Source organism: Macrobrachium rosenbergii, chromosome 37 (genome assembly GCF_040412425.1).
Source record: "Macrobrachium rosenbergii isolate ZJJX-2024 chromosome 37, ASM4041242v1, whole genome shotgun sequence".
NCBI lineage: Eukaryota > Metazoa > Arthropoda > Malacostraca > Decapoda > Palaemonidae > Macrobrachium > Macrobrachium rosenbergii.
Window position 1 is genome coordinate 5,107,075 of NC_089777.1, and position 19,597 is coordinate 5,126,671.

A 19,597-nucleotide genomic window follows, 5' to 3' on the forward strand; every position below is an offset into this window, starting at 1 on the left:
AGGAGAGGTAGACGATAAAGAGGGCGCCCCTCCCCACTTGCTGCCATCAGTTGGGGGTGCCTGGCAAGCCATTGGGCAACTTGGCAGCAGTTTGGGGCAAAAACCTGGGTAGTTGATGTCCTTCAGGTGGGGTATCTACTCCCCTTCGAGTTTCCTCCCCCACTCTCCGAGTGTCTACTTCACCAATTAACTTACTCTCTAGGTTCAGTGAAGCATCTAGCTCTTCAAGGTGAAGTGAGAAAAACGATGGAAAAAGGAGCCGTGGAAATTCTGAAGGACATATCCCCAAAGCTACAGGCAACTGGAGACTGGTAATAGACCTGTTGACTCTCAACATTTTCATGGGGAAGACACAGTTCAGAACGGAAACTCCTCGCACAGTTCTTCAAGCCATCAAGGAGAACGATTTCATGCTCACAATAGATCTAAAGGATGTGTATTTCCATAATAAAATCAATCAGTCTTCCTGGAAGTATCTTCGCTTCAGCCTGGGAGAGGTAGTTAAACAATACAAGGTTCTTTGCTTTGGTCTTTCGACTGCTCCATAAGTCTTTACCAGAATGTCCACCCTAGTTTCAACCTGGGCACATTCTCAAGGAATACAGATCTCAAGATACTTTGACGACTGGCTAGTGGTGGCAGATTCTTGGGACCGTGTTCTTCAATTTTGTCGTGGCTTAGGCATCATGATAAATTTGGAAAAGTCAAACCTCACGCCCAGTCAAAGAATTCTTTATCTGGGCATGCTGATAGACATGACAACAGTGAGAGTATTCCCTTTGACCAACAACTAGAGAAGTCAGGAACTTTGCCCAGTTCTTCCTATCCGAACAGAAGATACCTGCTCGTCAGTGGCAGGTCATTCTAGGTTTCCTGTTGTCCTTGGAAAAGCTAGTTCTTCAAGGTCGATGAGACATTCAATCACTTCAGTGGAGATTAAAGGAGTTTTGGCCCCCTTCAAAGGATCCTCCCTTGTTTCAAGTTCCACTTTCAGAAAAAGTGAGGAAGGACCTAGCTTTGTGGTTGAACGGCAGGAAAAAATAATAAGTATATCTTAGTTTAACCAGACCACTGAGCTGATTAACAGCTCTCCTAGGGCTGGCCCGAAGGATTAGATTTATTTTTACGTGGTTAAGAACCAACTGGTTACCTAGCAATGGGACCTACAGCTTATTGTGGAATCCGAACCACATTATAGCGAGAAATGAATTTCTATCACCAGAAACACATTCCTCGTGTTCTTCACTGGCCGGTCAGAGATTCGAACTCGCGACCAATAGAGTGGTAGCTGAGAATGGAACCCGCTCACCCAGCGAGGAACTTGAACGGGACCTGAACATAGGAGTGCCTCTTCATTCTCCCCCTCCAGAGATTCTTCTGTTCTCAGATGGCTCGTATGAGGGTTGGGGAGCATACCTGAAAGATCTCCTAACATCAGGGGTGTGGGATCACCAAGACAAATAGTTTCACATCAACATCCTGGAGCTGAATGCAGCCTTCCTAGCACTTCAGTAATTTCAAGAAAGGGTAACAGGGCACTCCGAGGTTACAATGTCCGAAAACACTACAGTGGTAGCTTATGTCAACAAACAGGGGGCTAGTGTCTCGTCATTTCCACGACTTGACAGTGCGTCTGCACCAGTGGGCGGTCTCTCACTCGGTGGCTCTCTCAGCCAGATACATCCCAAGCAAGGAGAACGTGGTGGCAGACAAGCTGATTCACCAGGGTCAGGTTCTGGGAACAGGGTGGTCACTGCATCAGGAAGTGGCAGAAAGGCTTTTTCATCTGTGGAGAAGGCCATCAATAGACCTATCTGAAACAAGACACAACAGGTGTTTTGTTCAGTCATGCCAGATCCCTGGGCCATGGCGGAGGACGCCCTCCAACATCCTGGACAATCCGGATACCTATGCCTTCCCCCTTTTGTCTAATCCGTCAAGTTATCAACAGAGTAATTATTTCTCAAAACCTTAGGATGACCCTTGTAGCTCCCTTATGGCCACATGCAGAATGGTACCCTGATTTTCTAACCTTACTGACAGAAGCACCGAGAAAGATTCCTCCTTGGCACAACCTTCTATGCCAACCTCACATCGAGAGATTTCACCAGTTGGTAGGGTCTCTATCTCTTCATGGTTAGAGACTATCCAGTATCTCCTGCAAGCAAAAAGCTTTTCTCGTAGAACAGCGACGGTGATGTCGGGTCACCTCAGGAGATCTTCTATAGCCGTGTATCAGTGAAAGTGGGCCTTCTACTGTGATTGGTGTCGTCAATGGGGTCTCTCTCCAGTCGGAACTACTATTCAACAAGTAGTAGACTTCCTCATTTTCCTCTGTAGGGAGAAACTTCTCTCAGTGTCAGCCATCAAGGGATACATATAGGACTGCTCTAGGTTTGGTTCTAAGTTTGAAAGACATAGACCTTTCTTCTTCGTGGGAAATTTCTATGCTTCTCAAGACGTTTGAGCAGTCCTGTTCCCCAAGAGATCTTAAACCTCCAAACTGGGACATAACACTGGTACTTAGCAGTCTCACATGTAGTCCATACAAACCTGTAAGAGCTTCGTCAGACAGTTATTTAACCCTCAGGATGGTTTTCCTTTTAGCCTTGGCCTCATCAAAGAGAGTTAGTGAACTGAATGGACTTCCTTTTGATGTTAAACAAATGAGGGGTTGGGGTCAGTATCCTTGGAATTTGTCCTGGAATTCATGGCTAAGACTCAAAATCCCTCTGTTCACGACAACAGGGTTCGGGTCTTTTTCCATCCCTTCGCTTGGAGATTTTGTTGGTCATGACCCTGTGTTAGGAACAATCGTTTGTCGATTGTTCCCTTGGTAGATTGTTGCCTCCTTTGCTTTTGTTTGTTTTTAATTGCTGGCGAGTTGACGTCTGTTAGATGGCGTCAGACTTCGTCAGTCAGGTTCGTAGCAGCAACAAGTCAGGTTCGTAGCAGCAACAAGTCAGGTTCGTAGCAGCAACGAGCCAGGTTCTGGAGGGCAGAACGACCGATGGTCCAGGGCAGCAGCAGGTATCCGTACCTGCGACTTTGCGAGTCAGATCCTACCAGCAGAGAGTTTCTTGAGGACAAGATGGTTGCCGTGTCGGCTCTGTCATGGTTGTCGTAGATGGAGGAGGACGTCAGTACGTTTCTTGGAGGACGAGATGGTTGCCGTGTCGGCTCTGTCGTGGTCGTCGGTACTGGAGGAGGACATCAGCACTGTGCTTGAGGACGAGATGGTTGTCGTGTCGGCTCTGTCGGAGTTGTCCTGCAGTGTTCCTGTCAAGCAGCTTAGGGCTATTTTGATGGCTCTATTGAGTTCGACTGCTAATACCGTTTCCTTGTGCTGCTTCATTTTGTATTTATTATTTGTTATTAATGCTGCTCTTTTTGTTATACCGCCTTGGTATTATATTACTTATACTGTTTGAACGTTGTTCATGTTACTTAATTATTATGTTGTAAGCTGCGTTACCATGTTATTTATGCTACCTGTTGTTTATGGCTTTTGATATTTTATTTTACTGATTCGATCATATTTTGCTCTGGCTTTTATTTTTTTTTCTGAATTATGTAATGTAATTATTATGCTGGTCATCTGTGTTTGTGCTGCTAATGTTTGTTTTTGACTCTTCATTTATAATGTTTTACTGACCAGTTAATTGTTGCTGCTCCTTTAAGTGATTAATTCACTTGTTATAATGTTCATTTAATTGTTTCTTCTAAACTGAACCTGACTCGACTGTAAATATGTATATAACTAACTTGTAATAAACTAACATTAAGCTAACCTTTTTTGTATTTGTTCTGCTCCTCCCTCCTTTGTTTGTCACCTCTCGTCAGTTATTACAGCCCAATTGTTTGTTTCGTTTAGAACCTGTCGATCTCGAGAGGCGAGATCGTAATACCCTGACAAATTACTTTTATGTCCCGTCATCAGAGTACTGCATAACTATCTAAAAAGGACTCAACCTCTCAGACCAGGTTGTCAAAGACTTTTTGTTAGCACAGGCAAGAACAAGAAGGAAGTGTCCAAGAACAATATCTCCTTTTGGCTATGAGAAGTAATTATGCAAGCACTACATTTCAGATCCAGATGCCAATTCAGTGCAAGCAAGAGCACATGATGTCAGGGGTCTAGGCCCTTCCATCACTTTCAAAAAGAACCTGTCAGTTGAAAGAATCTTAAGGCTGGTACATGGCTATGCCAAACCACCTTCACATCCTTCTATATGCTGGATGTTGCCCACAGGTCCTTGGACACTTTTTCCTTGAGTCTGGTGGTGGCTGCTCAACAGATTGTTTAGCTCATCCAGTGCCCCAAGCAGGACAGTTTGTATCTTACCAAAGATGTTGGTTTGAAAGTGAGAGTGAATGGGATGATTGGTCTTCTTCCTTTCTCATTCCTTTTTCTCCTCTACCAGCAGCCAGCAGAGAGAAACTATCCATCATACGCTAGAACTGGTCAGATACAGGTGAGTGAGCAACTTTCCATCAGTTTTATTTAATTGTTCCTACACAGTATAAACTATTATGAAAGCAAGTCCCTTCCTCTCTCTTACAAGGGGAGAGAGGGAGTGACAACAAAACATGGTTGGTGGTTAACGTAGCTTTGTTGTCTCCGACAGTTAAAGTTCTTTTATTTTCCTACAAGACAAAACGTAGCAGGAGTTCATATCGTCTCTTAACCCAGATGTCCTTCCCATGTCCTACTTTGCCTACGAAAATAGCCCAGGTGTGCTGAACCTCCAGTTGGTTCTGAGGCGCTCTCTTTCCACCCTCCAAAAGTGAGCCCTTATGTTAAGACCAAAGGTTTGTTCTGTATACAGTGAACTACCCGTATTCGCAGGGGCTGCGTCCCACACCCCCCGCAAATAGCTAAAATCCGTGAATACTTAAAACCCCTCTAAAAACACTTAGAACTGCCCATTTTGACAGTTTAAACACAGAAAAACCCTGTAAAAATGCATATACCTGAGTACTTTAATAGTTTTATCACAAAAAGTGCATTTATTCATGAAAATTATATGAAAATACAGTAATTAGTGAATATTTCTCAGTGAAAAATACCGCGAATGGGCGAATTTTCAGCAAATAATGGCTAGATATGTTCTACAGAGATACCCGCGAATGCGTGAGTCCGCGAATCATGAGAATGCGAATAAGGGGGATTTACTGTATGAGCAAATGACAATTTTAAATCAATATGTACTTTTCATACCTAACAAACCTGCGGTCTTAACATATATTGCCCCGTCTCAAGCCACCCGAGATGGGTTAAGGTAGGTCAGCTACCCGTCCTCACCGCCATCTTGGGTAGCTCCCGATGCCACCAAATTCCATGTAATTATTTTAACCAGACTCCAGCAGGCACTAGAGAATTTTATCTTATGTTATGACTGCAGGTTTGTTAGTTATGAAAAATACAAATTGATTTAAAATTTGTAATTTTCCAGATAGTGCCCAGAATATTCTTATATAAAAGACAAAGGTTTACACTCTTGCTGGAACAAATAACTTTACAGCGAGTTATACATGACAAATATTGCTACACCCTTACAAGGTTAGTGTGTTGGTTGGCAGTGATCAAGTTAGTAACAAAGCTGAGCTAAGTTATTAGTGCACTACCTAACTTATAAGCCTAGTGGTCGGCGGCAGATTGTACACAACTTCCTTATGAACTGAGTTAATGGTGTTGTTATTATTATTATTATTATTATTATTATTATTATGAAATTTATTATTATTATTATTATTATTATTAGCTAATAATCTTCAACACTAATTAAAAAAGCAGCAAGCTACAATCCCAAGAACTATATAAAAGAAATAACAAAGGAAAAATAAATAAGAGAAAACAATACAGTACTACCCCGAACTTGCGCTAATCAAGTTGAGCGAATTCACAGACACACAATCTTTTCATTGGAACCCAACTAATTGTCATAAATGAGTTTTTCACAGACATGCGAACATTTGCAAATACTGAGAAACCCTGCAAAAGTGTTTATGTTTAATTCTTTATGTAATTTGTAAGTTTTCAAACTTTTATGTGTAAATTAAATAACATTAAATATAATAAAAATAATCATTCTCTCTCTCTCTCTCTTACTGAGATGAGAGAATTTTTATGGTACATGTATACTGTACATATGTTTATTAGTTTTGTATGATAAATTAATTATTTATCTAATAATAAGTACTAATTTTCATATATTAATAAGATTAAAAATAATAATAATATAACAATAATGTAATTACAAAATGTATACTATGTATCTGATATGTATTTTAAACAAACAAATATCATTCCCATATCTTTTGTGAACTGGCTCAAGGGCAAAGCTGTCAACTATGTCTAATTTATGTGACAGATGGGGGAGTGTAGCCAATAGCAGGTCAAAGGATTCCTAAGTAATTCTCTCTCCATAATAATTCATAAATAATTTCACTATCTTAACGTAAGGACAACAATTATCTCTATCTCTCTCTCTCTCATTCGTAGTTAGCGCTCACGTTTTACAACTTATTACTATGTCTCTGTACGTCTTTACCTGTAAAATAGAAAATTTTACATTGATCTAATTTGACCTGTACCGTCTATGAACTGTAAATGCGCTAGTGTGGCAAATATTAGGTTTAAAACATAGAGACAACTAGAGTTGTATTAGTCCAAATACTTTTTGTTCATGAAAAATTATTTCAGAACAAAGAGAAAGAGACGTACTAGAATAAAGTAGTTCTTAAAAACAAGGTTGAGAAGACTTCTAAAGATAGATTGGTCGGAAGGGGGAGAAAGAGAAATAGTATGGTAATCTTCACACTCCTATACTTTTACGTCAACCATTTATTCCTTTTTTTTTTAAGGGTAATGTATTAAGCTAACTTTTAAATGAAATTACAGTAACTTTAATTTCATTTAAAAGTTATCTTAATACTTTGGGAGCATGATTAGGGTCATATTTAGTGATTAAACTCTAGAAATAAGCATTTATTAGCATTATTAGAGACCGTGCCAAACTTGCGGGAAAATTCGTTTTGTGCGAGAAGTTCTGGAACCTAACCTCGAGTAAGTTTGGGGTATGACTGTAATGCTATGGAGCTTTGGTGGTTCCAATTCACTAACATAATTTGATCATGTAAGATAAAATTTCTAAAAAACATGTGGTTTTAAACCTCACAAAAGAAAAGGCAAGACTGTCTGAATTACCTTCACAACTTATAGTAGGCTATGTGATGGATGGTATAATTTGGGACGGTTTCCAAATATCATATATCAATAACTATGGCATGTGCAGCTCAGGGTTAGCCTGTGGCACATGATGCCTAACTATGAGAAACATACCACTTGGTGGATACCCGATAGGCCTAGCCTATTAAGTCGGGACTGCAATGTTAAAATAGCACTGTAATATTAACCCAGGACTGTAGTTTTAAACTAGGGCTGTAATATTAAACTAGGGCTGTAATATTAAACTAGGGCTGTAATATTAAACTAGGACTGTAATATTCAAATAGGACTGTAATATTACACTAGGGCTGTAATATTGAACTGGGACTGTAGTATTAAACTAGGGCTGTAGTATTAAACCAGGGCTGTAATATTGAAATAGGACTGTAATATTAAACCAGGGCTGTAATATTAAACTAGGGCTGTAATATTAAACTAGGACAGAAAAATTGCAAGGAACTTATATACATAACAGAATAAAAAAAAACTGTCTAGTGACAAAAATCCCAAAATGATCATTTTTCTTTTATTTTGTCCACAATGAATATGAAGGGTAAGGGAATAAATACTAATTTGCATATTTACTGTTGAAAACAAGAACACTTGCATCAAATTCTAAGTAGACTGTTTGTTGTCTTGAGTGTGATCTGTTACCGTATGGACGTTAGTCTTTGTAGAGCACATGCTATACCTAACACATGGACTTGTGCAATCTTTTTTTTTTTTTTTGTTCATTACGCAGGCTACTTTTTAGCCAGCAACAACTTCACAACTTCTGCTGATTAAGTTCTTGGATATTTTCTGACCCATCCTAGGTCCCAACACCTGATATAGACTATTCCATTTAACAATGGAATACAGTAAACCCCCATATTCGCAGGGGTTGCATTCCAGACCCCTCCCTACGAATAGTTAATATCCGCGAATACTTAGAACGGGCCCCCTCTAAAAATGTTTACAACTGCCTGTCTTGAAAGTTCAAATACCAAATGTATACTTCAAGTGTGTGAAGATTACATATACTATTTCTCTCTCTCCCCCCATTCCACCTATCTATTTTCAGAAGTCTTCTAAACCTCCATTTTTAAAAACTTCTTTGTTGTCTCTTTCTCTTTGTTCTGAAATGCTCTATGTATGTGTTTTAGAACGACACATTTACAGTTCATAATGGCACAGGGAAAATTTTAACAATTTAAAATTATCTACTGTACAAGTAATGAGAGAGAGAGAGAGAGAGAGAGAGAGAGAGAGAGAGAGAGAGAGAGAGAGAGAGAGAGAGAGAGAATCCTTTGACCCGCTAATCAGCAACACCCCCTTCTTGTCATGTTAAATTAACATATCTGACAGCTTTGCCTTCAGCTTCTCTTCAACGAGTTACAAAAGATTTTGTAATTACAGTTATATTATTATTATTATATATTTAATCTTATTAACTTATTAATATTTGAAAATTAGTGCTTATTATTAGGTAAAAAATTTATTTATCATACAAAATAAATAAACATATACATGTACCATAAAAATTCTCTCATCTCGGTAAAAGAGAGAGAGAAACTATTATTTTTATTATTTAATGTTATTTAATTTACACATAAAAGCTTGAAAACTTATAAATTACATAAAAAATTAAACAAACACTTTTGCAGGGGTTCTCAGTATTTGCAAATGTTCGTGTGTCTGTGAAAAACCCGTGTATGACAATTTGGTTCCAATGAAAAGTTCGTGTGTCTGTGAACTCACGCAACTCAAATCATGCAAGTTCGGGGTACTACTGTACTCCTAATCCTTCCAGCCAAAACAGAAAGAGAGAGAGAGTTACCACTAATTTATATTCAACCAGCTGTGCTGGCACAGGGAAGAGAGAGAGAGAGAGAGAGAGAGAGAGAGTTTATCTCTTTTAATCTCTCGAGGAATGTTAACCATTTCTCTTTAAGTGACTGACAACAACAAAATTTGTTTGTTTTTTGTCTTCCAAAGATGAATTACCTTTACGTACTATGCATTTTTAAAACACTGAACACACACAAACAGTGTGCATATGTGTTAATACCAATTGGTTAGAGAGACTCAAATTAGCAGTATCTTTGCCAGGGGGGGGAGAGAGAGAGAGAGAGAGAGAGAGAGAGAGAGAGAGAGAGAGAGAGAGAGAGAGAGAGAGAGAGAGGCTAACTAAGTATATCTGTCTATTACTTCTCACATTCTACCCTCTGAGAGAGAGAGAGAGAGAGAGAGAGAGAGAGAGAGAGAGAGAGATTGATTTGATCACACTGTGGCAACATTTACCCTTGGTCAGAAATGTTGAGTAATTTGACATATTTGACAGGTTCACCATCCCCACTGAGCTCCAAGACTCAGGAAGAGATCAGGATTGAAATTGGTTTGTTTGAAATTTTTCATAACTTACTATAGAAATGCATAAATGTAATTACAGTATATTATTACATCTTAGTAATCCTATTAATATTTGAAAGCTAGTACTTATTAGGTAAATCATTTATTTATCATACAAAACAAATAACCATACTACAAAAATTCTCTCATCTCAGTAAGACAGAGAGAGAGAGAGAGAGAGAGAGAGAGAGAGAGAGAGAGAGAGAGAGAGAGAGACAACTGAGATAGGAAAGGAGAAAGAGAGGGATAACGGGTCCCCTGAATGGAGGGGAGGAAACCAGTTTCTTAACATCTTTTTCTCTTTGTCTTTGAGTTCTGTATTATTTCATCTTATTGCATATTATTCAATCTTACAGTACAGTATTATTATTATTATTATTGTTTAATCTTATTAAAAGCACGTTAAAAGAAAAAGAAGAAGAATCTTATTAATCTTATTAATCTTAGTAATATTTGAAAATTCGTAAATAATTTTTTTATCATATATTTAGTCATGAAAATAACATCAAAATACACTAATTAGTGAATATTTCTCAACAAAAAAGCCAGCAAATTGCTGAATTTTTTGCAAATAATTTATAGATAATGTTCCACAGAAAATCTCATGAATTGGCGAGTCCGTGAATTGTGGGAACGTGAGTATAGGGGGTTACTAAATCATTTTACAATGGAATAATGCATGAGAGTAAGAACTGGTGATGTGAGGGCACTAACTAGGTGTTTATTAACTTTAAATACGAAACCAATGATTAAAAGAAGTATCTTTATCCATGCAAGCTTCCACTGACAAATTGGAATCACTGAGACAGACATGAGAAACAAGTACTGTAGGTGTCTTCTGGGTTAGCTGTTGAGCCTCCCCATCTTAAGATGATGAATATGCTGTGCATGCAATGCTGTGAGGGAGACTAATACTACCTCACCCCTCTGGTTCGGTAACTATCAGTTTATGTGCAAAATCCCAATTTTTTAAAGTAAATTGTATTTTTCTTAACTATACAAACCTGAGGTCCTTTACATTAGGAATTACTTTCAGCGAAGCTGGAAACGGCTGTTGAACTTTTGAACAAGGTGGTTTGGCAGTTAACTACCACCTGGGAGGTGGGAGTACTGCCTGCCTAGATGTAAACATTCCAATTTGCCTTTCGGGCCAGGTGTCAGATTGAGTGGTGGCATGAGGTGGGCATGAAATGTAATGTAAAGGACCTCAGGTTTGTATAGTTAGGAAAAATACAATTTACTTCAAAAAATTGTGATTTGTTCCGACACGACATACAAACCGTTGGTCCTTTACATTTGGAAGGCTCACTGGTTGGAGGGAGGAATCTGAGTGAGTCTCCATGAACTGACTGGAGTTCACCACACCTTGTGCTCCCTTCCTGGTCGATAGAGCGAGGAAGGGAAAACCGCCTCTGACAAAATGATTGGGTTGTAAGAAACACGAGACTGTCAGACTTCTGGGTCCCTTTGCATGAAAGAGGAAGCGTCAGTTCATGCACAGTAGGCTAGGAAGAACTTAAAGTCAGTGTCATTAAGGCAATCACAAGCATTGGGTTCATCTAATTGTCATGGTCTCCTTCCCCAACTTGCAAGGGGAAGGAGTGGGGTTGCTTCTATAATCATTAATGGAAATACAACGGAAGCTCTAGTCGAGTGCTTACCTGCAACGACCACCAGATCCAGCATGTAACAGCATGTCTGCTCCCTGCCCGTAGGAAGAGAGCTGAGATGAGAAGGAAGAGAGGCCAGTCACTCCACATTCATTTTCCCAATCACAACTGTACATCTTAGGCAAGATGCAACCTGTCCTGTCAGAGGAGCCAGGTAAGCTACACAACTTGTTGAGTAGCCACCACAAGACCCAAGGAAAAACTGTCCAAGGACTTGTGTGCAACATCCCGAAGGTAGAAGAAGTGAAGGTGGTCTGCTGGGACCACACGCCTGCCTTCAAAGCTTGTGGGACCAACAGGTTCTTCCAGAATGTGAAGGATGGACCAATGCTGTGGACTTCATGAGCTCTCGGATGAAGTGTACTGGTGTCTTCTTCTCCAGCAGCAGCATACGCTCTCCTTATCGTCTCATGAAGCCAAAAGAGATCGTGTTCTTGGACACTTCTCTCCTGGTCAAGCCAGTACTGAAGAGTAAAATCGACACTCAGGCTGTAGGTGGCAAGTCCTCTTCAGATAACGCCACAGCACTCTAACAGGACAGAGTAGCATCTCATCTGGATCATTACCTACAAAGTCCTCTAGGGAGGGGATCGTGAAAGACTTGAACTGAGTGTCAGGGGCCGAAGGATTCTCAGTCTTCGCTACAAAATCCAGGACGAAATTGAGTGTAACTGATCCTCATCCCCTCGAGTGTTTAACATCAAAGGAAAATCTGTGAAGTTCACCAACTCTCTTCGCCGATGCCAGGGCCAGCAAGAAGATGGTCTTGAGGGTCACATCCCTGTCTAACAACTCTTGTAAAGGCTCCTATGGTGCATGAATCAAGCTCCTTAGAATGAGAGTCACATCCCATGCAGGGGATCTGAGATCACTGGGTGGGCAAGACCTCTCAAAGCTTTTCATCAGTAGGGATATCCAAAGGACGAGGAGATATCTACACCTTTCAGCTGCAAGACTAGGCCGAGTGCGGATCTATAGCCTTTTACAGCTGAAGCGGAGAGAAGCTTTTCTCTGTGACCTGCTGAACAGTAGCTCCAACTAGAGAGATACCCCGACCACGGCACCAACCACAGAAGACGGACCACTTTCCCTGTTATACTGCTGCGGAGGATCATCTGAGGTATCCGGCCATCTCCATTGCAGCGTGATGCAAAATGCCTCTTGCTCGCAGGAGATGGTGGATAACCTCCAGCCGTGAAGACACTGGGACTGCACTGCCAGGTGATACTGCTTGACGTGGGGTTGACACAGCAGGTTGGGCCAGGGGGAGATCTCTCCGGCACCTCGGAAAGGAGGGCTAGCAGGTCAGGATACCAAACAGCCTGCGGCCATTTGGGTGCCACCAGAATCATTGTGAGATTCGGAGTGATCATCACCTCACTGATCAATCTGCTAATCAGACAGAACGGAGGAAAGGCGTAGATGTCGAGGTTGTCCCATCAGTGCTGGAACGCGTCCTCTGCAGTGGCCCGTGGGTCCAGCATGACTGAACAGAAGACCTGGAGTTTTCTGTTGTGCAGGGTGGCAAACAGATCGATGACTGGAGGCCCCCATAGATCGAACAGCCTTTCCGCGACTTCCGGGTGAAGGGACCATTCTGTTCCGATCACCTGATTCTGGCAGCTGAGCTTGTCTGCCAAGACATTCCTCTTGCCTGGAATGTACCTGGCTGACAGCTCTACTGAGCCCGCCAGCTCCCACTCGTGCACCTGCATCATCAACTGGTGGAGCAGGAGGGATACTAGACCCCTCTGCTTGTTGATGCATGCCACTACCATGGTATCGTCGCTCATCAGTACCATGGAGTGTCTCATCACTCAATCCCGGAACTCTTGGAGAGCCAGGAAGGCTGCCTTGAGTTCCAGGATATTGATGTGAAGGTGCTTGTCACCTCCGTGCCATACTCCCAAAGTCAGCAACTCCTCCAGGTGTGCGCTCCATCCCTCGATCGATGCGTCCGAGAACAGAAACATGTCCAGAGGGAGAGTATGTATGGATACTCCTATTAAGAGGTTCCTGTCATCAATCCACCAGTCTAGGTCCTCTCTCACCTCCTCGGAAAGAGGGATGAGGAAGGACTAAGGGTCTAAGGACTGGGACCAATACTCCTTTAGTCTCCATCATAGAGAATGAAGGTGAAGACACCCATGAGGGACCAGCTTATCCGACAACGACAAATGACCGATGACGACTTGCCATTGCCGAGCTGGCTGTTCCTGTCGAGACAGAAACAGTTGTCCCACCTTCCTGAACTTGCTGATAGGAGAGTCCGAGGGAAAGGCTTTCGCTGCTAACGTATCTATCAGCATGCCCAGGCACTTTATCCTCTGCTTGGGGTTGAGATCTGCCTTCTTGAGGTTAATCCCAAGCTCGTGGCAAAGCCCGAGAAACCAATCCCTGTCCTGTAGCAACTGCGAGCAGGAACTCACCAGGACCAGCCAGTCGTCGAGATACCTTCAGTATACATATCCTGTGCAAATGGGCCCAAGATGACACAAGAGATAACACTCCCGTGAACACCTGGAGAGCGGTCGAGAGCCCGAAGCAGAGTGCCCTGAATTGGAAGACTGAGTCCCCAAGGATAAAGTGGAGCTACTTGCGAGAGGACAGACGAATGGGTATTTGGAAATATGCATCCTTCAAGTACACCATAAGCATGAAGTCATTCTCCCTGATGGAGGCGAGCACTGATCGAGCCGTCTCCATCGTGAACCGAGTCTGGCGAATGAATCAGTTCAGGGGAGAGAGGTCTATGACCGATCTCCATCCCCCCTGGCTTTCTCTGCAAGAAAGATTTGGCTGTAAAAGCCTGGGGACTCATCCAACACAACTTCCACAGCACCCTTGCTCAGCATGGCTTGCACTTCTTGCATTAGTGCGATATCCTTTGGTTATCCTTGGACGTAGGTGCGGAGACGGACCGCAGTGTTGGTGAGGGGTGGCCGAGACTCGAAGGGTAGTAGACATCCCTCCCAAAGGACATCCATTATCCAGGTCTTGGCTCTGGATCGCTGCCATGTTGCCCAATGGCACGACAGGCACCCGCCCACCTTCGACAGCAGTTGCGGGGGAATGCCACCCCTAGCGTTTCCCCTTCTTCTTCTTCCCCTTGCCCCCTTTACCGGATTGGAAAGCGGGCTGAAAGGGGCAGGAAGACCCACCCTTTCCAGAGGAAGAAGAAAGCTGGGTGTTCCCACAGGATACCTTCGAAGATTGAGACTTCTTAGGGGCCGAGGAAGAACTTGCCTGACCTGAAGGCCGGGCCGCGGTGGAACGCAAAGACCTGGAGGTCTTGGCCTCTGCCTGGTGAACAAGGCGGTCACTATCATCTGCCCGACGCTTGTCCACCGCAGCCTTCACCAACTCTCTAGGGAGGAGAGAGGTTGAACCCTGCAACGGTCCATTCCGCAGGGTCATTTTTGACTCAGGCCCCATGGACCTGGCAAAGCGAGAAAGAACGGCGTCTCTTCATTTAAGGACCAGGTTGGCCCACAGGTTTGCCGTCTGGTGGGCGAGGTAGGAAATAGCTCTACCTCCAGACTGGAAGTCTCCCAAAAGCGGAGTCCTCCCTGGGTACGTTAGCACCTGAGGAGGCAGCCACTTTAGATACTGTGAACAACCACAGATCCAACCAGGAGACTGCCTGGAAAACTGCCATGGTGGTGGCTTCCAGGGTTGCTGCCTCTTACTGTGAGAAAGAAATACTCTCTGCAGTAAGTTGCTGCAGCGAGACACCCGGGCCTAGACAAACCAGGTCCAGGTCAACCTGTTTAGGAGACAATGCCCTTTCCGAGGGCATCTAGAAACGCTTCTGTCAAGGCAGAGGAGGGGAAGCAGCTTGTCCGAGCAGTTCAATTGTAGGGAATTGTCTTGCCCAGACACAAGATCATTCGCTTGATCGAGGACCCCCTCGGCAAGCATGGACCACGGCAGCCCCGCCGAAGCCTTGGGTTCCTTTTTCAGTCCCCAGAAGGATTCGAGGTGCGAAGGACGATCCACAGATGAGGCTGTGGTCCCTTCCTCGAGGTCGTTGTGCTGACGAATCAGCTCAATTACCTCAGAAAAAGTCCTATGTATCTCAGGGGTGTCCACGTCCTGGGGAAGAGGACCCTTGAGTCCTTCCAGGGTGCGGTCCTCCCAATCTACTCTCCCCGCAGGAAGGAGAACCTTGGCAGACCCATGATCCTTCCTGCACCACACGGATGTACAATCTGGTCGATCCAAGAACCGAGCCAGGAACATAAGCCCACGAGGTCGAACTCTGGGGAGACAACTCGCCGGAGTTCTTCCTGTCCAACTTGCGCCCCCTGGGAGGAACCCAGGAGGTTGAGGGGACAGGCGAGGAGGATCAGGCAACCCCGCCGGTCTTGCTGGGGGAACCAGCAGGAGCAGCGGACCAGGGCCAGTTACCAACCCTCGGTGGTGACAGCAATCCTGGTCGAGGAGAACACTTTCGCCTTGGCGAAGCGTTCTTCCGAGGAGAGCGGAGCGGTTCATTCAAGTTGAACTGCGCACTCGGCTCCCCTAAGCCAGCTGGCCACGCAAACGTGGTCCGGGACTGGGCGGAGCTGAGAGTGCGGCTGGCTGGCAAGAACTTGCGCTGTCCTCTAGATGGGCCCCAGTCTTTTTCGAGGCCAAAACCTGTCGGGAAGACTGAGCAGGGGACCTCTTCTCTGTCTCGCCAGGTGTCAGGACCCGAGAGACCAGCGCACCTTCCTGGAAACCTTGCTAGGCACTTGTGGAAGTGCTAGCATTAAGAGTCGGAACACCTGTCCTGTGCCCGAGTTGGGAAGGAGAGAGGTCTCTCGAGTACCAGGCCGGGGTTCCTTGACCTCCTTAGAATCCTGGGTACTTGGCGCAGCACGCAAATGAGTGTCCGACACAGCACTGGCCTTAGAAGTGTGCTTCTTCGGCACAGCGGCAGGAGTGCAAACCGTGGTCTGCACGCCCTCAGCTCCTGACACGACTGACCTGGGGGTCAACGAATCCATGGCCAATGGACCAGGAAGAGCCGACAGGGAGATACCACTGCCTTCCCTGTGGAAGGAGGCAGTTCCTTAGATCAGGGCAAGACTTGGGGAGAGAGAGAGAGAGAGAGAGAGAGAGAGAGAGAGAGAGAGAGAGAGAGAGAGAGAGAGAGAGAGAGAGGAGGCTTCTTCTTCAGCTGGCGGGCCAAAGAAGAAGAGGTAGCAGACGACGAGAACAACAAAGAAGACGATGACACCTTCCTAGACCTCTTCTTTAACTACTTCATCATCTTTTTCAGGATGGTGGTCAGGTCCCCCATCCAGGAGGGAACAGCAGACAACGCAGGCGCAGCCAGGGGAGCCAGGGAAGCGGGCACAACCCGGGTAGTGGAGACGTCGGTAATCGGGCCAGCAGCTACTGGGGCAGGTGGAGCAGCGTGGGAGCCAGGAAAGCCAGGAGCCGGTGCACGGGTCGAGGGCACTGGTGGAGTATGAGCAGGAGCCAGGCCAGGCCGAGTCAGTACATCTCGGAGCCGGAACCAGAGTCGGGAACGAGCGTGAGTTGTCAACAGGAGGAACAGACACGATGTATGGCACCGATGACGTGACCATACTTGAGGGGCCAGGAAGCCAGGAGGCAGCAGCACAGCATGGAGCGAGGCAGGAGTGGCTAACACCTGGGTGCCCAGGTGCGAGGCCACCGTCACAGGCAGCTTGCCAAACGATGTCATGGTGACAGTAGACGTGGTGGACACGGTGGCTGTGTGGGTTGTCACCAGAGTGCCGGACAGATGCGACATCAGGCCCTCCAATGATGGAATGCCAGGAAGACCGAGGTGCAGCCAGGTAGATGTAAGGTCAGAGAACTAACCACCGAGAGATGCCTCCACTACCAAACCTGAAGGTAAAGTTGGGTCAAAAGAAGAAGCCTCAACTTGCTCCGGGGGAAAAAATTCACCCCCAGAGCGAGGAGAGGCCCCAGGGAGGATGTCCTGATCGTCCACTCCCCCACGGCCTTCCACACCCATTTGCCGCGAATGAAGAAGAGGAGGGGGAATCCTCACCCGAGGGAGAGGCAGCAAGAAGGGGCAGCTTGCCGGGAGGGAGAAATGATCCCGATGGGTTAGCCACCAAGGGAGTCGTCGGGGATGTATAATCCTCAGACGCCTTGGCGGGCTTCCTTCGGTACTGTCTCCTCCCCTCAAACTTCGCCCACTGCTCAGCACACCAAGAACAGCACTCCGAGCAATGACAGTTATGAGAACACATACGTCCTCTGCAGGTGGAGCAAATGGCATGTGGGTCCATATCTACATGTGGGCAGAAGCTATTGCACTTCTTCTCTCCCACCCCAGGACATACACGCTGGGGAAGGAGGAAGAAGACGTATATCTTAGTTTTACCAGACCACTGAGCTGATTAACAGCTCTCCCACGGCTTGCCTGAAGGATTAGACTTATTTAACGTGGCTAAGAACCAATTGGTTATTTAGCAATGGGACCTACAGCTTATTGTGGAATCCGAACCACATTATAGCGAGAAATGAATTTCTATCACCAGAAATAAATTCCTCTAACTCTTCATTAGCTGGCTGGAGAGTCAAACTCAGGCCTAGCGAGTGCTAGGCCACAACTCTACCGACTCGCCCAAGGAAGAGCTTGGGGGAAGGAGGGCTTACAGGGTTCATCAACATTCATAATGGATACGCAAAGGAAAAAACAAGAAAGATCCCACCAGGAAAACAGCTCAACAGCAGTTACGGCAGAGAGCAAAAAACACCTCTGCAGCACATGACGGTTGAAAGCAAATTGGAATGTTTACATCCAGGCAGGCGGTACTCCTGCCTCCCAGACGTTAGTTAACCGCCTAACCACCTTGTTTGAAAGTTCAACGGCCGTTTCCAGTTTCGCTGAAAGTAATTCCTAATGTAAAGGAACGACGGTTTGTATGTCGTGTCGGAACAAATAGGCATCGTCTTCAGTACCAGCTCAATGGGTAAGAATGTAAAAGCATAAATAAAAGACAGTAAATATCATAAACATAAAAAAAGACATAAACATAAGCAAAAATATAGATCTAAATAAAAGGCACTAAATATTTAGTGCCAAACAGGGAGATGAGTTAGGCATCGGTAATTTTGCCTCCTAGCAAAAACCTCCACAGAATAAAAGTTACTCAGTGTGCTCTAAACCACCCAGTGCTTAATGTTACGTGTAGATTGGGGTGTTGGTCCAGGGAAAGCCATTCCCTCCTGCCCCCACCAAGCAAGGTGAGGGCATGGTGCCCCAAGTCAGGTTAGGAGGGTAATAAGGTCTGGTTGGGTCAGTGGTACTTAGGGGTTATGTTCTGGTTCTGGTTAGGTCAATGGTTCTTAGGGAGGTACAGGCCGGGGGGGGGGGGGTGCTTGCAAAGCCTCCCAGCCAGGTGAGGGGGAGTGTAGAATAACGGGAACAGGTTCTGCAAACAAAAACAAACCTAACCTTTCCAAGAATGCAGAGCCTTGACCAAACCAAACCATACTTTCCTGACCTCACTTTGGGCGTCATACCCTGACCTGGCCAGGAGACTTTCTACCCGCTGGATCCCCCAAATTAACAGTAAACATCGGAAATCTGGATCAAAATTCCGTTCGGAAGTTGTGTTAGAGCCTGATCCCAACCTTCTGCAAACTATCCTATTACCTTATCTTCCTACAGAAATATCCCATATACAGTAGGCTAGTTGCCCTTATTAAGCATAAGACCCCGACCGACGTCTCTACAGGTAGGCTTAAGCCTGACGGCCGATTTGATTGACTGATTAGTTTAGGTCTTGAAGACCAAGCGCCGGAACCGGCCTTGACTAGGCTATGCTAATGATAGGCCTACCGACCGCTACGCAAAGCGGCGAGTCATTTGGTAAAATTAACGTCACAGGACTTAAGTACTAAGTGCACAGCTCTTGAAGGCTGTGGCATAAGTCGTAATGCACCTTCAGCATTTTTGTGATGTCCTAGTAGGCTATATCTTAACACGGTTAGCCGTGGTTGATGGTTACAGTGGTGGGGTGGGTGAAGGAGTGGGGGTGGAGAATGAGAATTAGTAGTAATAGATGGGAGATTTCTTTGAAAAGGCTCCCAAGCTCGTTTTATCTATCCTTTGCTTGTATCTGTTTAACTTTATTGTCTCTGTTATTCAGTATATATATTTTTTTAAATTCCTTCATATTTTCAAATTCTTCTTTCGAAAGATCTACAAACAGTAGGATATTAGCCAGCAATTCCTCTTTATTTTCTTGATATGACTGATTATGAAATTTAGGTCTTGAAGACCAAGCGCCGGAACCCATCAGGATTATTC

General features: G+C 44.6%; 1 protein-coding gene across 2 annotated transcripts in view; it reads right to left on the bottom strand.

Moving 5' to 3' along the window:
• LOC136825259 (glutathione S-transferase theta-1-like) overlaps positions 1-19,348 on the bottom strand; it is a 138,584-nt gene extending 119,236 nt beyond the window's left edge. The window contains exon 1 of one of the 2 annotated variants that reach the window (XM_067081312.1): positions 19,230-19,348. In XM_067081312.1, coding sequence (XP_066937413.1) covers positions 19,230-19,238 — 9 coding nt within the window. In that variant the 5' untranslated portion in view covers positions 19,239-19,348. Of the gene's footprint in view, positions 1-18,940; positions 19,113-19,229 lie in introns of those variants that run through there. The other variant, XM_067081313.1, reaches the window with a different exon arrangement.
• Positions 19,349-19,597: the final 249 nt, after the last annotated feature.